Source organism: Camelus ferus, chromosome 3, assembly GCF_009834535.1.
Source record: "Camelus ferus isolate YT-003-E chromosome 3, BCGSAC_Cfer_1.0, whole genome shotgun sequence".
Classification (NCBI taxonomy): domain Eukaryota; kingdom Metazoa; phylum Chordata; class Mammalia; order Artiodactyla; family Camelidae; genus Camelus; species Camelus ferus.
In genome coordinates, this window is record NC_045698.1 from 39,260,077 (window position 1) to 39,286,082 (window position 26,006).

The following is a 26,006-nucleotide window of genomic DNA, read 5'->3' on the forward strand; positions in this document are numbered from 1 at the left end:
TTCAAGGCTAGAAGACTCTAGGTCTCCCCAGGTGCTCAGCATAAGAGGCACAGCAATGGAGGGTATGCATCTCAATCAAACAGCAAATATTTACTAAATGCGTATTATACAGGTAGCACTCAGCCCCTCACAGTGGATACAATGATTGATACATGTGGAGGTTCCTACTTTTCAGGGACTTATAGGCCAGTTGCACCGTCAAAAGACACCCATGAAAAAGGAGACAGCATAAGAGAGAAAGTGCTAAGTAAATGGCAACACTTTGTGCTCTCAGAGTTCAAGGACAGATCTCAACAAATGAAGGTCAGGCAGTTGGGGCCTGGACACATTTGGTCATGAAAACCCTAAGTCAAGCCATTAATCCCAATGTTTTCACTTTCTTTCCTCTCATTAAACTTTACATTTTATTGATGATGTACTGACCCAAAGAAAATAGTCTCAGGAATGCTCTATCAAAGAAGACAGACAGATAGCATTTACTCCTGGTCCCAGAGACCTTTCCATTCTTTAAGCCAATACCTTGTTAAGTCAAAGAGATCATTTCATAGTGGGGGGATTGGGCAGAATTCTGGCAAATGAATAGAAGGAGAGTACTTTAAGGTCATATGGGCTGTGGTCCTTCTGTCTGGCCACCCGGTCATTTGCAGTCAGCCTGTGAGTCAGGCCAGCTCTGGTTACCAAGCAGTTTGCTGCTCTGTTGCTTAGTGACTTGAGCCTGCAGACCATCATTTCCAGCTGGCTCTTCTGGAACCAAAACTTAATAGATTTCTGACTTGATCTTTCTCTTTAGAGCACGAGCCTTTCATGCCTTTTTCTCCGAATCATTGAAAATAAAATTATCCTCTGATTGGTTTTGTTTTGAAGCCAGTCTTATTTTAAAACTACTCTGAATCAGAATGTTTTCTGTTGACCCTCAAGCCTCTCTTCACCAAGGACATGTCTTTCTCCTCTGTATACACATATTTTTCTCAGAAAAAAAGGATGTCTACATTCATACCAGCCACATGTGCCAAACAAATAAACTGAGCTTCCGCACCAAGAAAGGGTTCTTTTCCTACCCTTCTGTTAACTCACCACCATTTTGTAAAGTCATTGACTATTTATTGTTGCAGCTTTGGACATACAGGCAGGGTAAGGTAATAAATTCGAATGTGATTCTTAGCCCAAAGGTAGGTAATGCTGAAAGAACACAGGATGGAGAGTGAGGCAAACCTGAAATCAAGTTTTAACTCAGCTCATTTCATGGCTGCACAGCTGAATGATCTTGGTTTTGTGATGATTTTTCTGAGCCTTAGCAATTGCATATGTAAAATACAACTACTAATACTGAAATTCAACCTTGTTTGTTTTGAAGGATTAATGGACAGAAGTATGCGACACATAGCCAGAGCTCAACATTAATGGCTCTGTTATACTAAGTCTAAGGTTATAAAGCTGTATTATTATAAACCTGAAATTTTTATTCCACAGTGAAATCAAACAGTTCCTTCTTGTGTCAACTCACGATCTCCCCCTGAGAATAAGGACTCCATTTGAAATAGCTGGAGAGAATTTATGTCTTTAAAATTGAACACAAAATGATTTTTCTCTGTTTTGTATATATAGTAGAAGAGACGGATATGTTAAGATAGCATATAATGGAAGATACAATAAAAGAAAAATTTAAATTTGAGTTTTTATTATTATCTATAGATTTCCACATTTCCTACCCCAAATTATGGCTTCCAGATGGTGTCTTAGAGTGAATACCACCAATCTTTTCATTCTGAAGGTCCTGCAGCCTTTTTCTGAGTCACAGAATAATTAAAGCATTATATTCCGTTTTTACCCACGAGGTGTACACCTCACTATCTCACAACAGCAAATTACAACTTGTTTTTAATTACTTATCTTAAATGTACAGTAGCTTCTTATCACTTTGTAAATTTAATTGGCCAATTTTTTACTTGTAAATATCAATCGCTCTATAGCCCATATGACTTATGAATAAAGAGTCTACAATTCAAAAAGGTTGAGTAACTAAGGTCAAATATCAAGTAGCCAACAGAACTGGAAATACACGGCTTCCACTAGGCTAAACTCACAGTTTTAAAAACATAACTCTTTCAAAAGCAAAACCATTAAAAAACAATGACATAACTTTGCCACACTGGTGATAATAAAGCTTCTTCCTGAAACTGCTATGCGAAGAACAATTTTGGTAGCTTCTTGTCTTAGGAAAAAAAAAAATTCCTGAAGTTCTGAAGCTTAATCAGTTACCTAACCTTACAGGAGCTTGTTATTTATAAAAACATTTACACAAAGAACAGCTTTTAAAATTAAAGCCATGATTTTAAAATTATTTTAATGAACTTTGAGATTTAATTTTTAATTTTCTTCTCACGCAACATTTCTACCAAGTTTCTAAGAAAGATTGTGTTTTTGCTTAGAAGTATTTTCACTACTAGTAGAATGACTTTGGCCAGTATAGATACACTCAATATCTTTGCTCTTTCTTTAAGATAAATGTCAAAGGTCACAGGAAGTACAAATGAGTAATAAATTGCCATGTTATTTCGATGTTTTCTTCATGTTCCTCAGTAATTATTTGTCACATATTTATTTTGTAATTTCTTAAATATTACTAGTCAATCAACAAGTTCTTTAAGAAGGTCTTCCTGGGGTCATCGGATTTTAGGAAAGGCTAATCATGCTTTTCAAAAGTTCCAGATGCCCTTAACTTGCAGTGCCCCAAGATTCCTGCAGAAGATACAGCCAGTTACACCAGGGGCACAGCTAAAAACTCAGCCAACTGGCCCCACCTAACCTGCTGTCATGATTCCCTGTTGTGCACCCCAGAGACTTTCCCCCGGAAACTTCCTCCCCACCTCCTTGTATCACACCTTACCCGCAGCCTCTGGGTTCCCAGCTCCTGGGGGAGCACCAGCAATGCCCCACTCTGGGTAACGTTACCATGTGGGTCAGAGAAAAGACAACCTTAAAGTTACGTAGGGCAAATGTAGGGGAGTTAGAAAGGAGAAAGTTCTCAAATAGAATCCCTAAATAATGGCTTTGAGAACCTACTTGGGTGTGTGTGTCGGCGGTGTGTTTGTGAGTGACCTAAAATCTCTAACTGGCTAGATTTCTTCTTGATAGGTGACAAAGGATTTCTGCCCTCTTCTATAACTTCAAGAAAATTTATAGCATATTTCTCTCTTAACAATAAAAGCAACTACAATTGCTGAAGAAATTATGACTCAAGAAAACAAATCTTTATTTTGAAACATGAGCAATTTTATATCTAATGCCAATGCCCAGTAGAGAAGTATATTTTAAAAAATGGCCAAAAACACTTTTCTAGCTCCCTAGAAATCTTTAAGGTTTTCTAAATGCCTCCTGAAAGACGCCTTTTAAAAATCTACATTATTTTGAAATCATTTTGTTGTCTAAGGATGTTACTAAGTTCTTCTACCTTTGGATATGTTGTAATTAAAAACGCATACACATACACTGAAATTTTAAAGATAAGACATTTGTATATTACTTGGATCCTATTTTGCACAAAGAAATCCCATTGTCTAATATCATTTATACACACTCTAGAACATTTTCATTCAGAACCCAGCATAAACTGAGGGGAAAACCTGAAAATTATAAAGATTTTCCTGACTGTTTAGTTTTCCTAAAATAAACTCACACTGAACGTTTTCTTCACCAGAAATTCCACTGACCCTGGAGATCTTGCTGACATCAGAAGGAATTCCCTACTCTGATGAAAACAAAGTCCGGTTTATAAGCACTAGACTACAAGGTACTAGATGTTAAGTAAAAATGATAAAACAGAGTGGTGAGAAGCATGAGCATGAGAGGGTCCTAATCTAACACACAGTATCAAATACCAGTGTTCAGTGAACATTAGCTAGTGACATATTATGACTAAAAGCATTGAGGGAATAGCAAAAGTAAAATATGGTACAGATTTTGAAGAGGCAGCAGATGACTACCAGTTGGAGGAACTGGAAGATCTGAGGAAGAGAGGCCTTGAAAGATGTGTAGAATGGGAGTACATAAGGAAGAGGCACCAAATCTGGAGTTCTGCCTCAGCAACATCTCCCCTTTCTGCTTTCCCCGAAACTGATGTATGCTCATCATTCCTTCCAGCTCTTAGCCTCTTCACATATACTCTTTTTAGTCTAATCCATCCACAAACAGGGCAATCATTTAAAAATGTAGACAAGAACCCACAAACTTTTGGTCAACTAATCTTCGACAAAGGAGGCAAGCATATATAATGGTATAAAGACAGTCTCTTCAGCAAATGGTGTTGGGAAAACTGGACAGCAGCATGTAAAGCAATGAAGCTAGAACACTCCCTTACACCATACACAAAAATCAACTCAAAATGGATCAAAGACTTAAGCATAAGACAAGATACAATAAACCTCCTAGAAGAAAACATAGGCAAAACATTATCTGACATACATCTCAAAAATGTTCTCCTAGGGCAGTCTACCCAAGCAATAGAAATAAAAGCAAGAATAAACAAATGGGACCTAATGAAACTTACAAGCTTCTGCACAGCAAAGGAAACCGTAACTAAAGAAAAAGACAACCTACAGAATGGGAGAAAATTTTTGCAAATGAAACCAACAACGGCTTGATCACCAGAATATATAAGCAGCTCATATGACTTAATAAGATAAAAACAAACAACCCAATCCAAAAATGGGCAGAAGACCTAAACAAGCAATTCTCCAAAGAAGAAATACAAATGACCAATAGACACATTAAAAAATGCTCAATATCACTAATTATCAGAGAAATGCAAATCAAAACTACAATGAGGTATCACCTCACACCAGTTAGAATGACCATCATTCAAAAGTCCACAAATGATAAATGCTGGAGAGGCTGTGGAGAAAAGGGAACCTTCCTACACTGCTGGTGGGAATGCAGTTTGATGCAGCCACTGTAGAAAACAGTATGGAGATTCCTCAAAAGACTAGGAATAGACTTACCATATGACCCAGGAATCCCGCTCCTGGGCATATATCCAGAAGGAACCCTACTTCAAAAAGACACCTGCACCCCAGTGTTCATAGCAGCACTATTTACAAATAGCCAAGACATGGAAACAGCCTCAATGTCCATCAACAGATGACTGGATAAAGGAGATGTGGTATATTTATATAATGGAATACTATTCAGCCATAAAAACTGACAACATAACGCCATTTGAAGCAACATGGATGTCCCTGGAGAATGTCATTCTTAGTGAAGTAAGCCAGAAAGAGAAAGAAAAATATCATATGAGATCGCTCATATGTGGAATGTAAAAAAAAAAAAAAAAGAAGAAGAAGAACATAAATACAAAACAGAAACAGACTCATAGATATAGAATACAAACTTGTGGTTGCCAGAGGGGTCGGGGGGTGGGAAGGGACAGGCTGGGATTTCAAAATTTGTAGACACTGACAGGCATATGCAGAACAGATAAACAAGATTATACTGTACAGCACAGGGAAATATATACAAGATCTTGTGGTAGCTCACAGTGAAAAAAAATGTGACAATGAATATATGTATGTTCATGTATAACTGAAAAATTGTGCTATACACTGGAATTTGACACAACATTGTAAAATGACTATAACTCAATTAAAAAATGTTAAAAAAAATGTAGACAAGATTATCCTATTAAGTGAAGTAAGTAAGAGAAAGATAAATATCATATGATATCACTTACATGTAGAATCTTAAAAAATTGATTCATATGAATTTATTTACAAACCAGAAATAGACTCACAGACATAGAAAAAAAACTATGATTACCAAAGGGGAAAGGAGCAGGGAGAGATAAAGTAGGAGTTTGGGATTAACATATACACACTACTGTATATAAAACAGATAAACAACAAAGTTCTACTGTATAGCACAGGGAACTATATTCAATATCTTGTAATAACCTATAATGGAAAAGAATCTAAAAAAATATATATGTTTAACTGAATTATTTGCTATACACCTGAACCTACCACAACATCGTAAATCAACTATATTTCAATTAAAAAATTTTTAATATAGACATAAAATTTAAAAAAAAATTTTTAAATATAGACCTAAAGATTCAGGCTGACCAAGGGTAGACTAATGGACACACAATAAAGAAGATATTACCTTATAATGACACTCAGTAAGTGTCTGGCCCTGTGCATAATACTTTAATTTGCACAGAACTGAACTTAATAAAACCGCAACACCAAAGAGATACTGTCACTACTCCCAGGAAATTGGGTAGCAGAGAAACAAATACATGTTAAGTAATTTGGACAAAAATCACACAACTAGTAAAGGGGAAGTCAAAATTTAAACTTAAATAGCCTGCTGCTCAGACACTCTCTGTACAAGAGTCACACGGCACCTGGGGTATCGAATCAATTCAGCAAGCTCCTCTTTCAAGGTCAGGAAAATCCAAATGAAGTCTAGATAAGAACCACCAGGATCAAACTGGTAAATACAGCATACAAATGTGAAATAACTTAGGATGTTTAGTTAAAAAAAGAGAAGAGTTTTTAAAAAGCATGATAACACTGACAACATTGATTAATGGGTTTACCAAGATGAATAGAACAGGGTCTGGCTCTCTGATGGGTGCCTCCAAGCCTCCTGCCTTAATGGCTACATTATGGAAAACAGGAAAGATTCAAACTGTGGGGTTTTCAAAGCAGATCCAGGACCCAGGGAAGACAATTACAAGGCAGAAGACTTCAACTGTAGATAAGCAAGGACTTCCCAATCAGTAGGCTTGTCAAAAATAGAATTGTTCTGTCTGACCCTCAACTAGGAGGCGTGCAGAGATGCTAAAGGACTGGTCACCACAGATGTTACTCCATGAACCCAACTATGGTATAGAGGGTGAAACTGTAGCCATTACCTCATTGTGACTGACACGGGCAACCTGTTCACCAGATCTGTTTTACCTTTTTCCTGGCATCAGAACTGAGATAGGTTTCCCAGGCTCCTTTGCAGTTAAATGTGGTCACAGAACTGAGTTCTATATGGGGAATACTGGTATAACAATGTGGGCACTTCTAGGACTGCCTCATAAAAACTCATGAATGCCAGATTCTGTGCTCTTTTCCCCTGATTCAGCTGAGCCTGGCAAACGTGGAGACCATGTGTCACAAATAGTGGAATCACAGGATGGTAGGATCCGGGGTCCCTGAATTACTCCAAGGCAGGCTAGCTCCCCACAAGAAGCAGAAGCAAGAAATAAACATCCACTGTGTCAAGGTTTGGAGAGTGTTAGAACAAAAAGATTATCTTTATCCAGTCATCTGTCGGTGGACACTTAGGTTTTTTCCATGTCTTGGCTGTTGTAAGCAGTGCTGTTATGAACATTGGGGTGCAGTTGTCTTTTTGAATTAAGGTTCCCTCTGGATATATGCCCAGAAGTGGGATTGCTGGATCATATGGTAAGTCTACTTTTAGTCTTTTGAGGAATTTCCACACTGTTTTCCATAATGGCTGCAACAAACTACATTCTCACCCACAGTGTAGGAGGGTTCCCTTTTCTACTCAGCCATAAAAAATAATATAATTATGCCATTTGCAGCAACATGGATGGACCTGGAGATTGTCACTCTAAGTGAAGTAAGCCAGAAAGAGAAAGAAAAATGCCATGTGATATCACTTATATGTGAAATCTAAAAAAAAGACAAATGAAGTTATTTACAAAACAGAAACAGACTCACAGACATAGAAAACAAACTTATGGTTACCAGGGGGGAAAGGGGTGAGAAGGGATAAACTGGAGGTTCGAGATTTGCAGATACTAACATATATATATATATATATATATATATATAAAATAGATAAACAACAAGTTCATACTGTATAGCACAGGGAACTATATTCAATATCTTTTAGTCAATTATGGTGGAAAAATATGAAAATGAATGTATGTATGTTCATGTATGACTGTAACATTATGTTGTACACCACGAATTGACACAACATTGTAAACTAACTATATGTCAATAAATATATATATATATATATAATTAAGAAAAGATTATCTTAATCAGATACTTTCTAATAGGATTTATTTTTTCTATCAGAGTATAAATTATTTGAAACAAAGGAAGAGCTCTTATTCAACTTTGTAGTCAGTAGGCAAAAGCTAAATGCTTGGGACTCAGTAGGTATTAAATATATTCATATCGAATAGAAGGGAATATCAGGTCTAGAAACCAACATTCTGAAGCAGGCACACACAAGGCCTGTATCTAAGTGGCTGGTCATCTAATTTAGGAGGAGAGGATTTGAGTGTGGTGGGTAGCAGCAGCAGGTTAGACAGCAGACTATGTAATCAGCACAATTTGAAATACATTTTAAAAATTCTGGATAGTGCTTAGTCCAAGTACTGAAAGCACAGATGGAATGATACTTGTCAAAAGATGCCTGTGGATATTATGAAAGTCTTGGGGCTTGTTGAACCAATATGGAAAATGTGAGGTACTCTTTCCAACTCCCTCACTGGATGCTTTTAGTCCACTAGGAATACTGTTTCCCCTTAGTTACGGAGAATTGATATCACAATTTTTATTTTTCATTTCCCTTGCTCTCTCCATGCCTCCCTCATCTAGTGGAGACCTGACAGACCACAACAAAATATTGGCAGAAACCATGCTCTTGGGGCTTCTCCAAACAGGACCAGAAAAGGAAGTGCCAGAAATTTCAGAAGAAAGCCTGTTTTCATGAGATTTCCTGCCTTCCTTACATCTCAGCATGTCCAAACAGTTCGGATAAACTTCAGCTGAACTCTAGGTTGCTTCACTCAGATAGAAATCAAGTGTCTGTATTGAGGCTTACCCATTCGGCGAGAGGGACACTTTAGGAACTATAATTAAAAAAGCACCTCACCCCAAAGGGACATTGCATACCCAATTTCTGCACCTGACTCTTTCTGAACTCCAGCCAGCCTGCCTGCTCTGGCACCTGATGCTTGGTCTCAAGCCATCCCTCTCCCTCAGAGCATCTCCCAGTGTTCATCTGTGCCTTTCATTCACGGCTCGTCTCTGACTAGTTTTTTCAACAATATCTTCCTCCAAGAAAAGTCCTCCTTTTCCCACAGTTTCTTTAAGACAGAAAAATTCAATCTTTGTTGTAGCCTTCTTATGACCATTATCTCTAAACTTAGAAATGCCACTTACTTAAAATCTTGGGAAAAATAAAAACACCTCCCCAAGCAGAGATCTAGCTATTTAAAATTACAATTCTGAGGTCAGACATTTCTTTGGGTGGAACCATGCCTTTTATTTCCTTTGTCATCTATTTTCACCTATGACATGAATGCATTCCTGGGTAGGGCCATGTTGCTTAAGTTTAGATTTTAATTCTCTCTACTTCTTGCTGTTTCTTTCCTAGAAGTCTTGATTGAGTCTGGTTTTTGTGTTTTTGTTTTTTTTTTTGGTTCAGTTTTGTTTTGTTTTTTCCATTCCCGGGATACTCTGTGTTCTATGGAAAAGCTGTATAAAAATCATTCAAACAGTTTTTCAACTGACACACTCATTATTTTTTTCTGTTATGCCTGTTTTCTTCATCATGATTAATATTCATTTTACCAAAACGTGGAGGTAGTGTATAGAACCTACTGCTACCTAAAATTAACCAACTGCGCATTACAGACCCCTCTTTCTCTGATCATAGCCTCAAACTGCCTCAGAAACAATAAGCTCGTACAATGGTTTATTTTAATATTTGTCCTTCCAAGAGCAGGAAAAATATCAAGAATCATTTAGAAGACTACATGGCAGCATATGCACTAAATAAATTCACCTATTATAAACAAGATAAAAATATAAAGAAAAGAAAAATATTGACAAAATATTCAAAGACTGCAAATTCAAAGAACACAATAGTATTTCCAAGTACCAGCCTGCAACTTTCTGCACAGCATTCCTAAAACCCTTCTCCTCTCCATTGAGAAGGCAGGTTGAGGTTACAAATATATTAAAGTCAGTAGTTAGGAGGGATTTTACTGGGAGACACCATTACACACACACACACACTCCACACACATCTCTGCTTAACTGGGATCATGCAGAAAAGAGAACAAACTATGACTTTCCTCATCTCCTTTCTGGTCCTTTTTCCCTAGGCTGTTGCAGGAACTGGCAGGGTTATTAGCTTGAGAAATCAAAGAAATGCCACCACATCGGTATGGGAGTAAAACTGCATTCCTATTTGACATCTGGAATCAGTTTTCTTGTAGGAACTTGCAATAGGAATTGAACTTTGCGAACCACCCACCTTAAACACTCCTGTTACCAATCTTAAAGATTCCTGTCCTGACTTGGACATCTGTGGGATTTACTAAGGTACATTACTTCCGATAAATCACAGGTAAGGAGTGAAGATGATCCTCCCTTCCCTCCCCACTCCTAAAGTGAAAGGCGGGAGGAGCAAAAATCACCCAGGGAGAAGTGGCCACCATTTCTGATAATCCTCGCAAACCTTACCATGTATGTGCCACCGTGAAACGCCGCTGTTTGGGGATGTTGCTACTGAGAAGCATCCTGCGCAGGAGCCTGGGGGAGTTTCTCGGAGAAATCACCGGGGAGAGCTTGGGAGAAACCGATTTCCTTGCCGTCTTGGACTTCTCCTGCTGCAACAGGTTTTCCCTCAAGGATTTCACAAGATCCTCGTTCAGCCAGGGGTTTGGACAGTGCGGATTATCCACTTCAGGGACTGTTAAGGTGTCCGGGCTTGTCGTCTGCTGAGCCATTTTCCGGGTCAACTTTGTACAGTTGGCAATGATCCAGGGCAACGTGGTTCCCTGGACTCCTTCCAGTGACTGACTGCCTTGCTCGAGAGTCCGGGGAAATGTCCGGGGATGCAGGTCGGGTCGAGCTGCTGGCTGCTAGTTCATTCGGTCGCCTGCCTCAGTCTCTCCGCGGAGATGGGGCTGGGAGTAGACGAGGCGACCGCACTCCCGCGGAAACCTATTAAACGTCACCCCTCGTCTGCCAAAGATCGCTGACGAGCTCGCCGGGCAGAGGAACATGGAGGGAAGCCGCTGAGCTGGCGAGGCTTTTGTCAGCGCTGCAAAGCGGCCTGCTAAACTATTGGAACTAATGCGCCGCAGCTGCTCCAGTGACTTCTGCTTATGTACATAAAAAGTCCTGGGGGGAGGGCTCAACCATCAGATGCCTGCTGCTGGTTGTTTGCCTGGGCTTTCCATTTGCTTATTCCTGAATCCAAAGGAAAGAAAAAATTTGAACTTGACCTTACTCTCCCGCAAGGTCTATTTATCTCCCTTTAGTCCGCGTTCATGAAAAAAATGGCTAGCCCCTTGGTTTTTATAAGGGAAGAATAAACAAACACTAGCAAGACAAGAAATGTTTCCCTGTTTGTTAAGCTCGATCGGATGCACCTTAAAAGACAAATCCCCAGAGAATAAAATGGACTCTTCTTTTTTTTTTTTTCCCTTCCTCTTTCTCTCTAGTTAGAAACCAAACAAAAGGTTTCAAAATACTGCATATGGAACACATTACAGAACACCGTTGTGTTGTATAGCCTTGCTAATTAAGGCCCTTGCAAAGCGCGAAACAGCACAGTTAACAACCACAAATGGTGTTTGTTATCTCTTTGCTTTTAAACTCATCATCCACGAGAGGAACATATTGTTTTCATTAGGGGAGTTAAAAATGATTTTAAAGTTTCAGTTATTGCTTATGGTATGCACATTTTTAAATTCAACTATAAAGGAATAAATCTAGATTTTCATAGTCATTTCCTTAATTGTTTTTTAGTGTAAGATTTTCATTTGTCTATCAGTATAGCTTCAAAAACAAACTGAGAGGAGGCTTAACATAAAAGAGAAGAAATTGTCTCTTGCCTATTTAGTTTTCTACTGGAAAAAAATGTAAATGTTAAAACAATTCAAGTAAGTAGGTGATAAAGACAGTTAAATCTCATTATATGGACACCAGAAGTACCAACATTAGAACTGGATTTGGAAGGGAATCCAAACCTTTGATTAGAGCTGTCTCCAGCAGCCTTCAGTGATGCTACAGACAGTTCAGGATTGAAATCAAATCACATTTCTCAAGATCTAAGAATACATTTTAAATGTGTGTGTGTGTGTGTGTGTGTGTGTGTGTGTGTGTGTGTGTGTGTGTTTTAATACCCAACAACTTAAGAAGGAGTTAGGGAATGCATCCAGATAACACAGAGAACATAGTAGTTTGATTAATTTTTTTTTTTTTTTTTGGTTTCTATTATGATTACTATTAGGGTAATTCTAAAAGTTCCTCCTATCTCCTTCCCTGGTTGTTTCACCTTAAGTTTTAATTCCTTGCCTTTAAAATGTTATGGAAAAGGATACTGTACTGTTCTGTTCACAGAAGCACAGGGTTGCCATGTGGTGTACTTATCATAATTCAATGAGACATATGTGCCATAACTTAATCAGAAAATCTATTATTCAAATATTCTAATAATGAAAAGCAGAGTGTGATTATTCTTATTCCTAAAGAATTTTCACTAGCACACAAAGTCTTATCACTATGCCACACTCTGTGACAAGGTCCCTTAGATTGGAATATAGATTCGTAACTAAATGGAAAGGACTGGACAATGCTCAGGAAAAGATACCAGAAGACCTAAAAAGTGATATTATCAGGTGCAGAAAAATACAATACGAATTATGTGCATAAGTGACAAGGGAATGCTTGAGGTGCAGTAAAGCTTGAAGCGGGGGAGGATCAAAAATGAGTGTAAAGGAAGGCAAGAAAGAAGCATACTCCAGGATGAGGAATTGGAATGTGCAAATCCAATAAAGAAGTCAGCAAGTTTTGTTCAAAAAGAAAAGAAAAAAAAAGTCAGATATAAAACCCATTTAGGTTTGTAGAAGCAAAAATTTAGATAGCAGGATAAAGTGAGAGAGAGAAAAAAAAAAAAAAAAAAAAAAAACCAGGAGGCAGTAAACTGAAATGGCCAAAAATTATATGTAGAGAAAAGTTTCTCACTTCCTAAAGACTGTTTCTTCCAACAAATAATTGTGGGCATTTATTTTGTGCTGGGCACTCTATTGGTGCTCTAGGATATTTAAAGATGAGCTTGACGTCATCCCTGCCCTCTAGGAGCTTATAATCAGCTAGGGTAGATGGAGTGCAAAACAGCTGACATGAGAAAGTATGGCTCAAGGACCCAGAGGACAACTTAGAAGCTGGAGATTTTTAAATGTCTGGCTCAAAGTAGAGAAAAGTGATTCTCAGTGACCAAATAAAGGGATTGATATGACTGAGAATGATATGAGTCTACACTGGAAACTTCATTGAGTTCAGAGGGTTCTAGGTTCTAGTTCTTGTATTCAGTAACCTTCACTTAAGAGTAAAATTTTAAAAAAAGAGAGAGAAAGAAAAAGGGGGGTGGGTGGGTATAGCTCAGTTGTAAAGTGCATGTTCAGCATGCATGAAGTCCTGGGTTCAATCCCCAGTACCTTCATTTAAAAAAAAAAAAAAAGGAGTAAAATATTTACAGGCTAATCTTCTCATAATTGGCATGTCCTGTGGATGTTCAGAAAGATTGGGCAATTTGTTGATGATCACAACTAAGCTAAAATAGAAGATTCAACACCATTCTATTAAAAATTCATTTAGAATTGTGGTTAAACATGGACTAAAGCTGAACAAAGGCATTCTGCAAATCTCCCATTGCTTTGTTACACATATTAGAGGATTCCATTGTAGAAGCAGCATTGGCTACCTCTATACAGGTCCCCTTAACCTATCATTATTTGTTCAATTTCCTGACATCTACAATTACCCTCCTGTGTCCCCCCCTAATGATTTATGGCAGGTATGCTGCTTTTTGAAAATAATATTAATTTTGTTTTGAGAATTCTTTGTCATCTCCTTGAAATAACATGAAAAACCCTGCAGTGTTTCAAAATCATGCTTGAAAATAACTGCCTTAGGAGGCACAAATTGTGATGTTCTGAAGATAACCAGGTAGGGGAAGTTTGGATAAACTGGCAATTTTCTTTATAATGATGCAGAAGGTCAGAGGTACTCTTCCAATAGGAGGACTACACAGCTTGCTTTTTCTTTTTCATTTTTTTTCTTTCTTTTTTTTTTTTTTTACCAAAATCTTTTTAAAACTAGCTTCTAGAAACTTTTCAGAAAAACATGGTACTGTAACTGACAGCCAAATAAGGCCTTAGGTTTTAATGAGTGGAAAGTTGAAAGTGGGCAAAATATTTTGATAGAGGCACCCACGCCTAGAACAGCAGATAACATCTCTTAACTTAATAAAAGTTATCCTAGATACCTTTTTGTGGATTTTCAAAATTTGTGTTTTTTTCAGATTCTTCAGAATCTTTGAAAACATTTATTTAATTAATTAATTATAAGCAGCAAAACAAATACGAAATAGGATTTGCACAGGTTCTGGGACCAAGATTTAAAAGGATGCCCTTGCCTAGGTAAGAACAAGAAAGGATGGATTTCCCACAATTGAAAGGGAGTAATGGTACTGCTAATTCAAAAGAATAGATAAATTAAAATGATTTATACTTGACTATGGAATGCATTGTATGTTTCTCCCAGCCATGTTTTAGTTAGGTAAATAGTGGGTTAAAATGAGATTGCTTTTTAACTTGTCCACAGGATGCAGTCCATGAAAAAGATTTGATCATGGGAGAGACTGTGTCATCTAGCAGTTAAGAGGGTATGTGTGGAACCCAAAAGCATGTTTTGAACCCCAGCTATGATACTTACTAGCTGTGTGCTTTCCTTGTCTGTGGCTTAGTTTCTCATCTATGAAATAGAATGATAATAATAATAGCTATTGCATAAGAGTGCCGCAAAGATTAAATGTGTTAGTACTCATGATACAAAGTGTATAGAAGAGTGCCTGGTACAGAGTAAACACCCAGTAAAGGAAACCTGCCAGAAGCTGATGGAAGGAACTTACAGACATTGACAATTAGTAGATACCAACTCTGTGCCCCACATTTTGCATTTTATTTCATTTAATTCTTGCAATAACTCTTAGGGTGTTATTTCATTAATAATATTTTACAATTTAAGAGGACACTATTAAGTCCTTCACTATTTAAGAGGACATAAGGAGCTAAAAATACCTTACCCAAAGTCATATTGTACAACAATGCAAAACAGGTTTGTCTAGGAAGTGCCAGGGCCTCTTATTTCAACTCTATATCAAACCACCCCCAAAGGAAAGCTGATTCAGTATTTATAATCAATAATGGGCATTTCCATGGAAAACAGCAGAATCTGAATGCCCTGAGCTCTTGGTCTAGTTAACAATGAATTCTGTCCTTGGCTCCACTCAGGACATAAACAGTGACAACCTGTGAAGCTTGCCAAGTCAAGAAGTTCTTACAAAGGCATGGTATTCAAGTGAGGGCAGCCTGAGGTGGAATTCCTGAGTGTTTTTTCATCTGTATGCCTGTACCCCTTTGATATGAAGGTGTTTTCATGAAACTCCATGGTAGTTTTCCACTTGACGAAATAATATATTCTACATTTATTTTATTTTGTATTTTCCTTGTGATTATTTTCCATTTGGAATTTATATCATTATAAATTCTGATGATAAAATTATATTATCCCTGTATCTAAAAGCACATCTGAGCATTGTAGTACAGGGCTTTCAAATCATCATTATCACTGAACATTTATTAGGTTCTGGGCTGGTTGGCAGAGATTAAAAACAGTAAAATATCATTTGAAAAGAGAAGATATGTACAACCGTTCCAACAGAAAACAAATGGTAAATATAAAATTAATCATATAAAAGATTGGTGCCTCAAAGTCTTGGAGGAGTACTCACCAATATATATCTAGACCAGTGGAAAAGAACTCAAAGAAGAAACAGGACTTCAGTTAGGCCTTGAAAGAAAGTACATGTGGGAAAATAATAAGATAGTTGGGGTGGGGGCATAGGTAGTCTTGGGGAGGTGAGAGATGTTGGATTTTTAGACTCCTATGGAAATATCAGCAAAATGTATGTATTTTTAATGTAGGTAAATAATACAGAGATTTAAATCAGATTAATTTGGTAGCAATATGCTTTATAATTTGGAGAAGGATAATTCAGAAGACGATTTTCACAGTTTTATTTCAATATAAATTTGTGTAGAAACGGAAAGAAAGGGCTAATCACGTAAGAATTAGAAGGATTTGTTCATCGGCTACACGTGAGCATTCAGGTCAGTAGGGAAATCACAAATAAATTAGACATTTCTTACTATAATCGATTATTCATTCCATCTAATTAAGTACGGTCACCAAATTAATCATTAAAAGGATGTCAGTGTAAAAAAGGTATCTAGGGTTTATTGAACAAAAGAAATACAGCTACTTGATTTATATTAGAGCTACATTTTGAGAAATGTGTTCTTTCAAGCTCAATTCATTTTAATAAAAAGATTAAATGGGTTTTGTTTCTAGATTAAATCTAGTTAAATGGGTTCCCTGCCCCTCTAGATTAAAGCTAAATGTTAGGGATCAATCTATTGAAATAGTCAACATTTGAGAGGAAAGTTAACATTTTATAGAGCACAACAACTTATACCAGCAACATTAACACAATATGCTTATTTTATTTATGAGGAAAAGAAAAACCTGCAATGCAATTTAAGTAAGAATTTTTACTTCTTTCCTGATACTTTCACTTAAAAAAGCTTCCCACACTAAAACAGAATTCTTGATTACTTGGCTAAAATGAAACACTAGGATGCTTTAAGTTTTAGTCAAATTCAATAAAACAATGGGTTTTGATGGCCACTAAAATTTTAACATAGTATCCTATATTTCTGGGTCTTTCAATGGAAAGAATAGCCAGGCATTTTGCCTTCAACTGGTGGACAAAAAACCAAACTCTTCTATATTTACAGTAGACTATCCCCTAGCATACTGAATGACTGCACATCACTAGATACCAGTGCAAAACAAAATGCCCTAAGCATAAGCACTTTGCATCATTACTTAATTTGCTCATCTCAATCACTCTAATGAGGCAGGTACTACTACCTTCATTTTAAAGCTGAGAAAACTAAGGCACCAAAATTAAATAATTTCCTTAAGATCATACACACCCAGGAGGTAATAGAGTAGGGATTTTAAAGCAGATAATCCAAGTCCAGAGTCCATGCCTGTAATTACTGTGCCAGATGCTTTTGTAATTAAAAAATAAAAGTCAAGCAAATTAATAGATACTCTAAGCAAAATGAATTCAGGTAACTTGATTTATGCAAACTGAATCTCTATAAAATATCTGTTACTACAGTTTTTGCAGTGAAGATATTTCCAAACCCCAATAAATGCCCATTAGGAATGCTATTTTGAGGCTCTGACAGATATTTCTTCGTAATCAAAAGATCTCCAAACTTCCAAAAAGTGTTCATTGTATTGCAAACAATAGACATTGAATGAACAAAAGAACTTGGGTAGACCTTTTGCTGTTTTTGTCCACGTAAGAGACATGTTAGTGAACAAAATCCAACATGTACCCCAAGCTCAGAGCAAAATAACACAATAGTAACCTATTCAAAACTCAACAGCAAGGAACACATTTCCTCATCTCTTTTCCAGTCTCTGTACCCATCCCCCATTGGCCCCATGAAAGGATTTTTAAAGTCTTTCTGTAATTAGCATAATATAACTATAAAGCCTCACTCTGACCCTGACATATAACATCTGTTCCAGGCATCCTATTTCTTGGATATGGTTTTTAGGAGACAAGATAGTGTATTTCACTGAAAGTCCACAATTCAGAGATTTATAATTATAGCTGGAAATTTGTTTTTTAAAGTTTAACATATTTAGACAATGACCCCTCACAAGCAAATCATGTTTTCCGGGATGGCACTGTTCATACCTAACTGTAAAGAACCGTGTGAGTCCGAGTCGTTCACATGGGAGGCTTTACAAAAGGTATCACAGAAACTTAAGCTTTGTCCCCAGTGCTGCAATTAACTAGCTAAGTCACTTTGAACAAGTTCATTTACTTTCACAGGAACTCAGTTTTCTAGTTAAAAGCCCTGCAACCTTACTCAGGTTTTATAACAAAAAAAGAAAAACAGTTTCTGTCTTCAGTGGTGAGTCTCAATTGCCATTTAAGAAAAACTGTTTTCAGGTGTATCCTGAAGCAGTGTGGCCTCTTCCACTTGCATGTAGTGACAGCATGTTCCACAGATGACACTTTTAAAGGAGAAGTGGAAAAGGTAAGTTTAATGTTTAAGAAACTGAAGATGGAAAATAAGAGTGCTACACTAGCCAGGTACCTTACTAATGCTTTTATGGCCTTGAAATGTGAGAAAATTCCTTCACTAAGTAGGTAGAAGATTCTGTTCTGATATCTGAGTCACAGCTTGGGAGATAGAGTGGGAGAGCAATGTCTAAGTTAATTTAATATTTGGAATCAAAGCATTGTTTTACTTTTAAAATGGTGAAACTACAGAGATAGGTATATTCACTGTTACATAATCAGTCAGATTTTCTAAAACTTCAGGGCTTAAATCACTTTTTAGGCCATAAGAGAAACTTCTGCACTCATATTGCACGAAGTGTGTCCCACCAAAGACTAGTTTTGACCAATTTTAACGGTGTTACATGGTGAAAAAGGCATTTTGTGATTAAAATACATGTATATATAGCTATATATATATAGATTTATATGGTGCTGTGTTGCATATAGTTAAACAGATTTCCTTACCATAAGATCTCAAAGTCTTTTAATATGCTAATGTGATTTATGATGCTGACTTGCTTGGCTCTGAATTCACCTGAGGCTCCCAGCATGTCCAGAGATGGGTATCTCCAGGAACCTTTACCTGGACTTACTACAAATACCTCCTTGAGCATAGCTGATGATATAAACCTTCCCTTGCTTCTTGGCATGCTGCTTTTCCTTTTTCTACTAAACAGAAGTCAAACAGAATGCTTCCAACAGAACCTAGAGTATTCCAGGTGCTGCCTGGTATTTCTATTAGACCCAAGGTAATTGTCACGCTTCTGCTCTGAGGCTGATTCTGCCCTCCTCTTCCATTAGTGTACCTTCCCTTGTAAAAGGCATAACTTTAGCAGAGGCTATGAGATAGCTATGAGATATCTTTACGAGACAGAGGCTATGAGATAGCTGGGGTTGTGAATCTAAATGACAACCCTGTAGATAGCATGCTAGTTGGAAGGCTATGAACAGGCTAAGGGACCAGAGAAATATTGGCCCAGTTGGCACTGTTGGTGAGAAGATGTACAAAGGCAGCTGAAAGCAGCATGAGTGCCTTTCAAGCTTTAGTGCACCCAAGAATCACCTGGAGACCATGCCAAATACAGACTATGATTCAGTAGGGGGGCGGGGCTCGAGAATTTGTATTTCCAAAGCTCCCAGGTGATGTCAGTGCTGGTTCATGGATCACTCCATGGATATCCAGCTACTAGAATAAGTAGAGATTCCTGGCTATTGAAGTCTAGCACATGAAGGCAATTACTTTGTACCCAGGTGGGGTATTTCAAATTTATATTCAGTTGTTTATGTAGTGCTTAAATTTGTTGCTGATAGTTTAATAAATCATGAATTTTTAAAAATAAATTTTATAAACCATTTTTTCCAATGAGCCCATACATTCTAAAAGATTCAATTCTAAAAGCAAATTTTGCTATATTAGACCCACATTTTAAGATGAGGCAAAAAAGACTTGATAGAAGTAAAAAAAAAGTTCTTTTGCAAGTGTGGTGGAATTCTTTGCCTGTTTCTATATTATTCATTGAAATTAAAAGGCAAACCTATACTTTCGGGATGGGGGCTGGTCACCAGAAAGGCCAAGCTTTCAGCCCCATCCCTTATCCTCTAGGGAGACTGAGTTAGTGATGGGTCATGCCTATGGGATGACGCCTACATGAAAATCCAAGTTGATGAACACAGCCATGTATCAGGAGGGTGGCACATCCCAGTTCCACAAGGACAGAAGCTCCTATGCTTGGGAACTTTCTAGACCTCACTGCAGGTACCTTTTCTTCTGGCTATTTATCTGTATTCTTTATCATATTCTTTATAATAAACCAGTAAACATAAAAAAATTTAAAAATTAAAAAAAATAAAAGCAAACCTTATTTAAGCCTAATAGACTGGTTACAAGATAAAATTTAATTAATCTAAAAGCATTTAATTGGACAAATACTACAGCTAGGTTCTATGGATATAATGAGGATGCTGACATTTGTTTATCTGGAGACAGAAGATTCATTCTTTGCCGTATTCACAGTTAGCTGGGACTTTCAGTGTAATTTACTGTGTATGAAGCATTGTCAATAACACTCATCAGTAAGATTCACCACCATGCTATTAACCCATTATCTAAAATATTAATTGAGAAAGTGTCTGTGCTTCCATCAACTCAGTACACCTACTCCCATAGTAAAACTACATATAATTGTGTAAGCAGGTATATCCTATTTTTTCTGGTGCTTTTAATGAAGCTATTCTGCCCTTGGAGTGCTCAAATGATTGCTAAATTATGTATATCAAATACGATTTTTTCCAAAATTATTATTTTTCAGCCTTAATAAGTATAAGTATTACACTAATATAAAAGCATACATTCTAGCTAATCTAATAACTACCATTATATTCTATAATTATATAAGCATTGCATAAAGCCAACCAATAATTATTTAATCATTTACAAAGGAAAAATCATGAATGACAAAGAAATCCGCTTATTACACCCATGGTGAATACATTTCAGTCTAAGCAGCAGTTGCCTAGTGATATTCATACTTGTTGACTAAAAAAAATGCACATCCTAAACATTGAGAATTATGTTTTATTTGGTGGACATACTGAGGACTTTAGCCCAGGAGACAGCCTCTTAGATAGCTCTGAAGGACAGTTTGAAGAAGTAAGGGAGGAGCTAAGATATAGAGCAGTTTTTGTGGGAGGGAAAAAAACCTAGGTAGGTGGAACATCAAAAGATTACTGCTAATTAAAGAAAATCCAAATATCTCAAGTTAATGAAGTTAGCACTTTTCTACATATGGGAAGATGCAAAAGTCTGGGCTCATTGAAATCATTCCTTTGATATGCACCTTAACTATCAGGGCCAGAACGCTGTTTTCTCCTTCCTGAATACCCTCAGAGTACACTATCTGGCGACTGCAGTGGCTTGTTGGCTGCAACATCCTTTGTATACTGATATGGCAGACAATATTCCTAATCTATATACATTAAATGCCTAGGATACAGTAAGTGCTCAGCAGACACTTGTTAAGGGAAGGAAAAATGGTATGTGCAGTTTGTTTTAGTATTTGCTGTGTGCTTTTAGACAGTTAAAAGGCTCAAAGGACAGTGTGCCCAAATCAATTTACACTGATCTACCGAATAAATGTTTGAAATGTAGAAATTTTATTGCTAGGACTTGTCCTAGCAATGGTAATCTAATTGCTATTGTAATCAGCTTTACAAATGTATTACTTTTAAATTACCCAGATCATATATAATCTATTCTCGTTGTAACATTGTTTTAAGGCTACCCAGAAATCTAAAGTGCCTACAGACCACCGTCTCTAAACTTAGCCCTCCTCATGGGTAACCCTGTTATCACTTGTGTTTGCCTTTCTAGACTTCTTTGTTCCAAATGTGGCTATTCGGTCCTTGAAATGTGGCTGATGCAAAACTGAGGAAATGAATTTTTATTTTTACTTATTATTATTAATTTAACTTTAAATAGCCTTTGGTGGCTATTGGCTACCATACTGCACAGCAAAATTCTAGACCTCCATGTGATTTCATGAATAATTATGTGCCTACAGAAACATATAATATTGTTTTCTGAGGCTTTTTAAAAGTGTGGTCTCATATTTAATGACCATTCTAATTATTCAGCAACTTGCTTTTCTCATTCACCAAAGCGCTCCCTCATTACGCTGAGCTGACGCACAGTATTCCACAATCTGGCTAGTTCTCAGTTGCGTTAGCCATTTCCCTACTGGTGGGCATTCAGGGATCCAGTTGTTCACTATTACAGATAAAGAACAGCCTTACAAACTTCTCATTTGGCACACATTCCAAGACATTTAAAAAAATAATAGATGCGTGGAAGTAGGAATGTTAAATGACAAGAGATCAGCATTTTTCATTTTAATAGAAACTGCCAAATTGTTCTTTCAAGTGGCTGATTCAATTTACACCCCCACCAACAGTGTTCGAGTTTCCAACATTTTTGCCTCAAACAGCCTGATGTTGCCATCAATTTCCCTGCACTAGCTGGTAAAGGCTTTTTTCCCCTCAAGAATACCTTCTATTTTTTATTGTGGGAGAAATTAAGAAGGGCATCAATGGCTACCATTAAAATTCACAGAAACAGGAAGATATATTTCACTTTGCTTCCAAGTCAATGTTCAATTTTAGCTTTTTAACAATTTTAGTTGACCAAGCATTTCCCAGGAGCTTCTCTAATATGACAATATCTACACATTATAGAGGGCTTTCTCAAAGGAAAAAGCATTAACTTTCTTTATCGGTAATGTTCTGGTACTACTCAGTAAAATATGTTTTAAATTGCTTTTCCAATAATAAAGATAGATTGTGCTGAGTGTTTATCCTTCTTTTACACATCAGTGTAAGATTTTTCAATGCCTGACCAGGACTCTATTAGTATTTTATGGAATTGTTTCCTTGAGCAAAATTAATGGTCTAGGTAAGGACTGAATTTATAAACTCACTGGATCCTAGTCTGACAGTAGTATTGCTGCAGCATCCTAGATAGACTGTTTTGTGCAGTTGAAAGAGCACTTAACCAGGAGTCTAGTCCTGAATCTTTGCCTGTTGGTCCTCGGGTCTGGGGCCCTCTGCTCTCTAGGAGTCAATTTCCTTGTCTGAAAATGATGGTGATGGAACAGATGACCACAGAGGACCCCTTCATTGGTAAAATTCACTGTTTCTTAGAATAGATCACCTAATACTGTAAGGATTACTCTAAAGATTGTGGGAGCATAGGAACAAAGGAAAAAAACCCATCAGGGACAGTCTGATGTAAAATCAGTTCACTTATTAATATGCAAGGCCAAATATATACGCTCTGCAAGCACACAGTGTTTATGCATTTCTACCTGCTGGAATGTTCAACCCAATGCCATTCTACCCATTCTTCAGTGGTAAGGGCCACCTGCTTGGGAAAGATTTAGGAGTCACAGAGAGAGGCAGAGGCACTGGAAACTTGCAGAAGTATTTTAGAGCCTTATCTTCAAAAGATAGAACAGATAAGAGTTTCTAAAATTAGAGACTGGTAACTTTTGCTCTAATCCCTAGCAAACTCTTGAATCAATTATTTAAGCAATTAATCATGAACCCTCTATGATGCAGATAGTAACAGACAGGAGTCAAATTAGAGTATCTAGAATTCCTATCATCTCCTTTCCAGAGAAGGTGATTATAATAGGTCAGGGAATGAACATTTGTATCATATTGTATCTGGTTTTCGTGAAGATATTTGACAAGATCTTTCAGAATATACTTGTAGGCATAATGGAGCAAAGTGGGCTAGGTGGATGGGTAAGTGGATTCATAAGAAGCTAGACAACTGTTCCCAAAAGGTGTGAACTGATAGAGTCCACATCACCCTGAAGAGCAGTCACTGCCATCGTAGACAGGGTTAGAAGCATTTTAAGACATAATCTCTAAGATACATACTTCATGTTGATCAAATCTGACTCTTACCCAAAGCTGGAAGGATGGCTAATGTGGTAGGTTAGTAGTTTCCCAAACCAGATGGATCAATACAATTTTCTACAAAAGATATTAAAACAGAAGTCCGAACCCAAACCTACAACTACTGAATCAGAATCCAGAGTGCTGAGGTTCATGAAACTTTATCTAGAGATTCTGCTGATAAGTCAAGTTTGAAAATCACCTTCCTAGGTGATGAAATCAAACACCAAGAATAAAGTTTTTTTTAAAGGGAAATTTTTTTTTAAAAAAGAAAAGGAAAAAGAAAATTTTCACAGGGTGGCAGAGCAGGTTAAACTTAACAACATTAAAATCCATTTGGATAACATAAAATCTTATAGCTCAGGTAAAAATGTCAACAGCAATTCAGATTTAAGGCTATTAGTTGACTGCACACATCTCACAGAATCAACAGAAATCACTCACGTTATAGAAGCTGCATTTACAGGTTATGTAGAGTGCAGAAGTCAGGGCGGCAGCAAGTGGGTTTGCATGCTACACAGCACACAGCCTCAGAGGGGGACACTCATAAATTCATGTTTTAAGTAGTAAAAACCCACTATGCTCTGATTACACTGGGAATTGCTGTCAATCTTGGCGGCCACTTGTTAACAAATGTTTACTTTTTAAATTACATATATCCTAAATTTACATAAAGTATAAAAGCCATAAATATTTAATGTGTACTTACATATGTAACCAGCACCCAGATCAAAATATAGAATATCCTATTCTCGGTCAATACTTCCCCCAGAGGTAACCATTGCTTTGACCCTTCTCACCATGAATTTGTTTTGCCTGTTCTCGAACTTCACATAAACAAACTGACAGTGTATGACAGTTTGCGTCTGTATTCTGTCATTCAGCATAATGACTGAATGGATTGTTCTTGCTATTATGTGTAATGGTAATTTTTTCTTTTTCACTGCTCTTAAGTATTCCACTGTTTGAATATATTGTAATTTATTTATCCATTTTACCATTGACGGACATTTAGATTGTTTCCAGTTTAGGCTATTATAAATAAAGCTGGTATAAACATTCTTGCTCATATATTTTACCAGACATTAGCACTCATTTTGTTGGACAGATACCCAGAAGTAGACGAATGTATCATAGGTACATGTAGATACTGCCAAACAGTTTTCCAACTTAAACTCCTACTAGCACTGTGTGAGACTAAATATTCTATATTCTTGTCCACACTTGATATTTTCAGTCATTTCAGTTGTAGCCATTCTGGTGAAGATGTAGTAGTATCCTATTGTGGTTTTAATTACATTTTTCTAGTGAATAGAGCTGACAACCATCTTTTCATAGGAATTTTGGCAGTAATGTTTAAATGTTTAACAACCAGCTTTCAGGAAAAATCATACATACAAAGTTTATTACAAATTTTACTATATAAAGTATGTGTAGCACATGATGTACAAACAATAAGAAGTGCACAGTAATCTTTAAATTGTAAATTCCATAAAGCCAGTTGACCCTCATAGAATGCATTCATTGATTTTTGCTGAACCTTGTATATGTAGCCAGACTAAAGTTGCAACTGACAAGGAATGTAGTTCCTACAGGACTGTCAGTTGACATTTTGGTCTATATTAACAAGACAAAAGTGAAGTAACAAAGATATATGTTGGAATTCTAGGCATTTGTCAATGACTAGGGCAATTTCTTTGCTGCACTGGATACCATTTAAAAAATTCTAGAAGAGACTTTTTTCAATTTTTTGTGCTCTTTACAATCTAGTGTCTAAAGACACTCAACTTTAACCTGCATTATTAACTTTTTCTCCATCCCTTTAAGTCTAGAAAATGAACAAAACAAACAAGTAGCATCTGTAGCATTTACTGATTTCCATGATAAATACGCCCCACCACAGACAATAAAGCCACCAGGTAAACTACCACATGCCATCACTGGACGTGGAGTTGGTTACGTAGTCTTAGCTCTTCTCCCGTGTCTTCCCTGTCTTACATCTTCCTTGATCAGGCTCCTATACCAATCTTCAATTCCTTTGTGATTTTTGAGTCTAAAGATTCATTTGATATGAAAAGGAAGATAGCAGTTTCTGACTGCACTGGAGCAGGATGCGATTAATATACGTTTATTTACAAAGCACAATTTGATGGGTGGTTGCATGTAATTGACCCTGAAACCATTCTTAAAGTTTTTCTTGATATGGCATGTTGTAACTGAAACAGTGCTACGAAACTTGCCTAAGCTCAAAAAGAGCTAACCCAGGATTTAAACAGGACTTATCT

The 26,006-nt window shown here is 37.0% G+C and overlaps 1 protein-coding gene across 2 annotated transcripts in view; it reads right to left on the reverse strand.

Moving 5' to 3' along the window:
• PDE4D (phosphodiesterase 4D) overlaps window positions 1-26,006 on the reverse strand; it is a 1,019,286-nt gene that overhangs the window by 671,409 nt on the left and 321,871 nt on the right. Inside the window, exon 1 of one of the 2 annotated variants that reach the window (XM_032472679.1) lies at window positions 10,503-11,605. The exons of the other annotated variant lie outside the window; for it this stretch is intronic. Within the exon in view, the coding sequence (XP_032328570.1) occupies window positions 10,503-10,768 (266 nt within the window). The 5' untranslated portion in view covers window positions 10,769-11,605. Of the gene's footprint in view, window positions 1-10,502; window positions 11,606-26,006 lie in introns of those variants that run through there. 2 annotated transcript variants of the gene reach the window in all.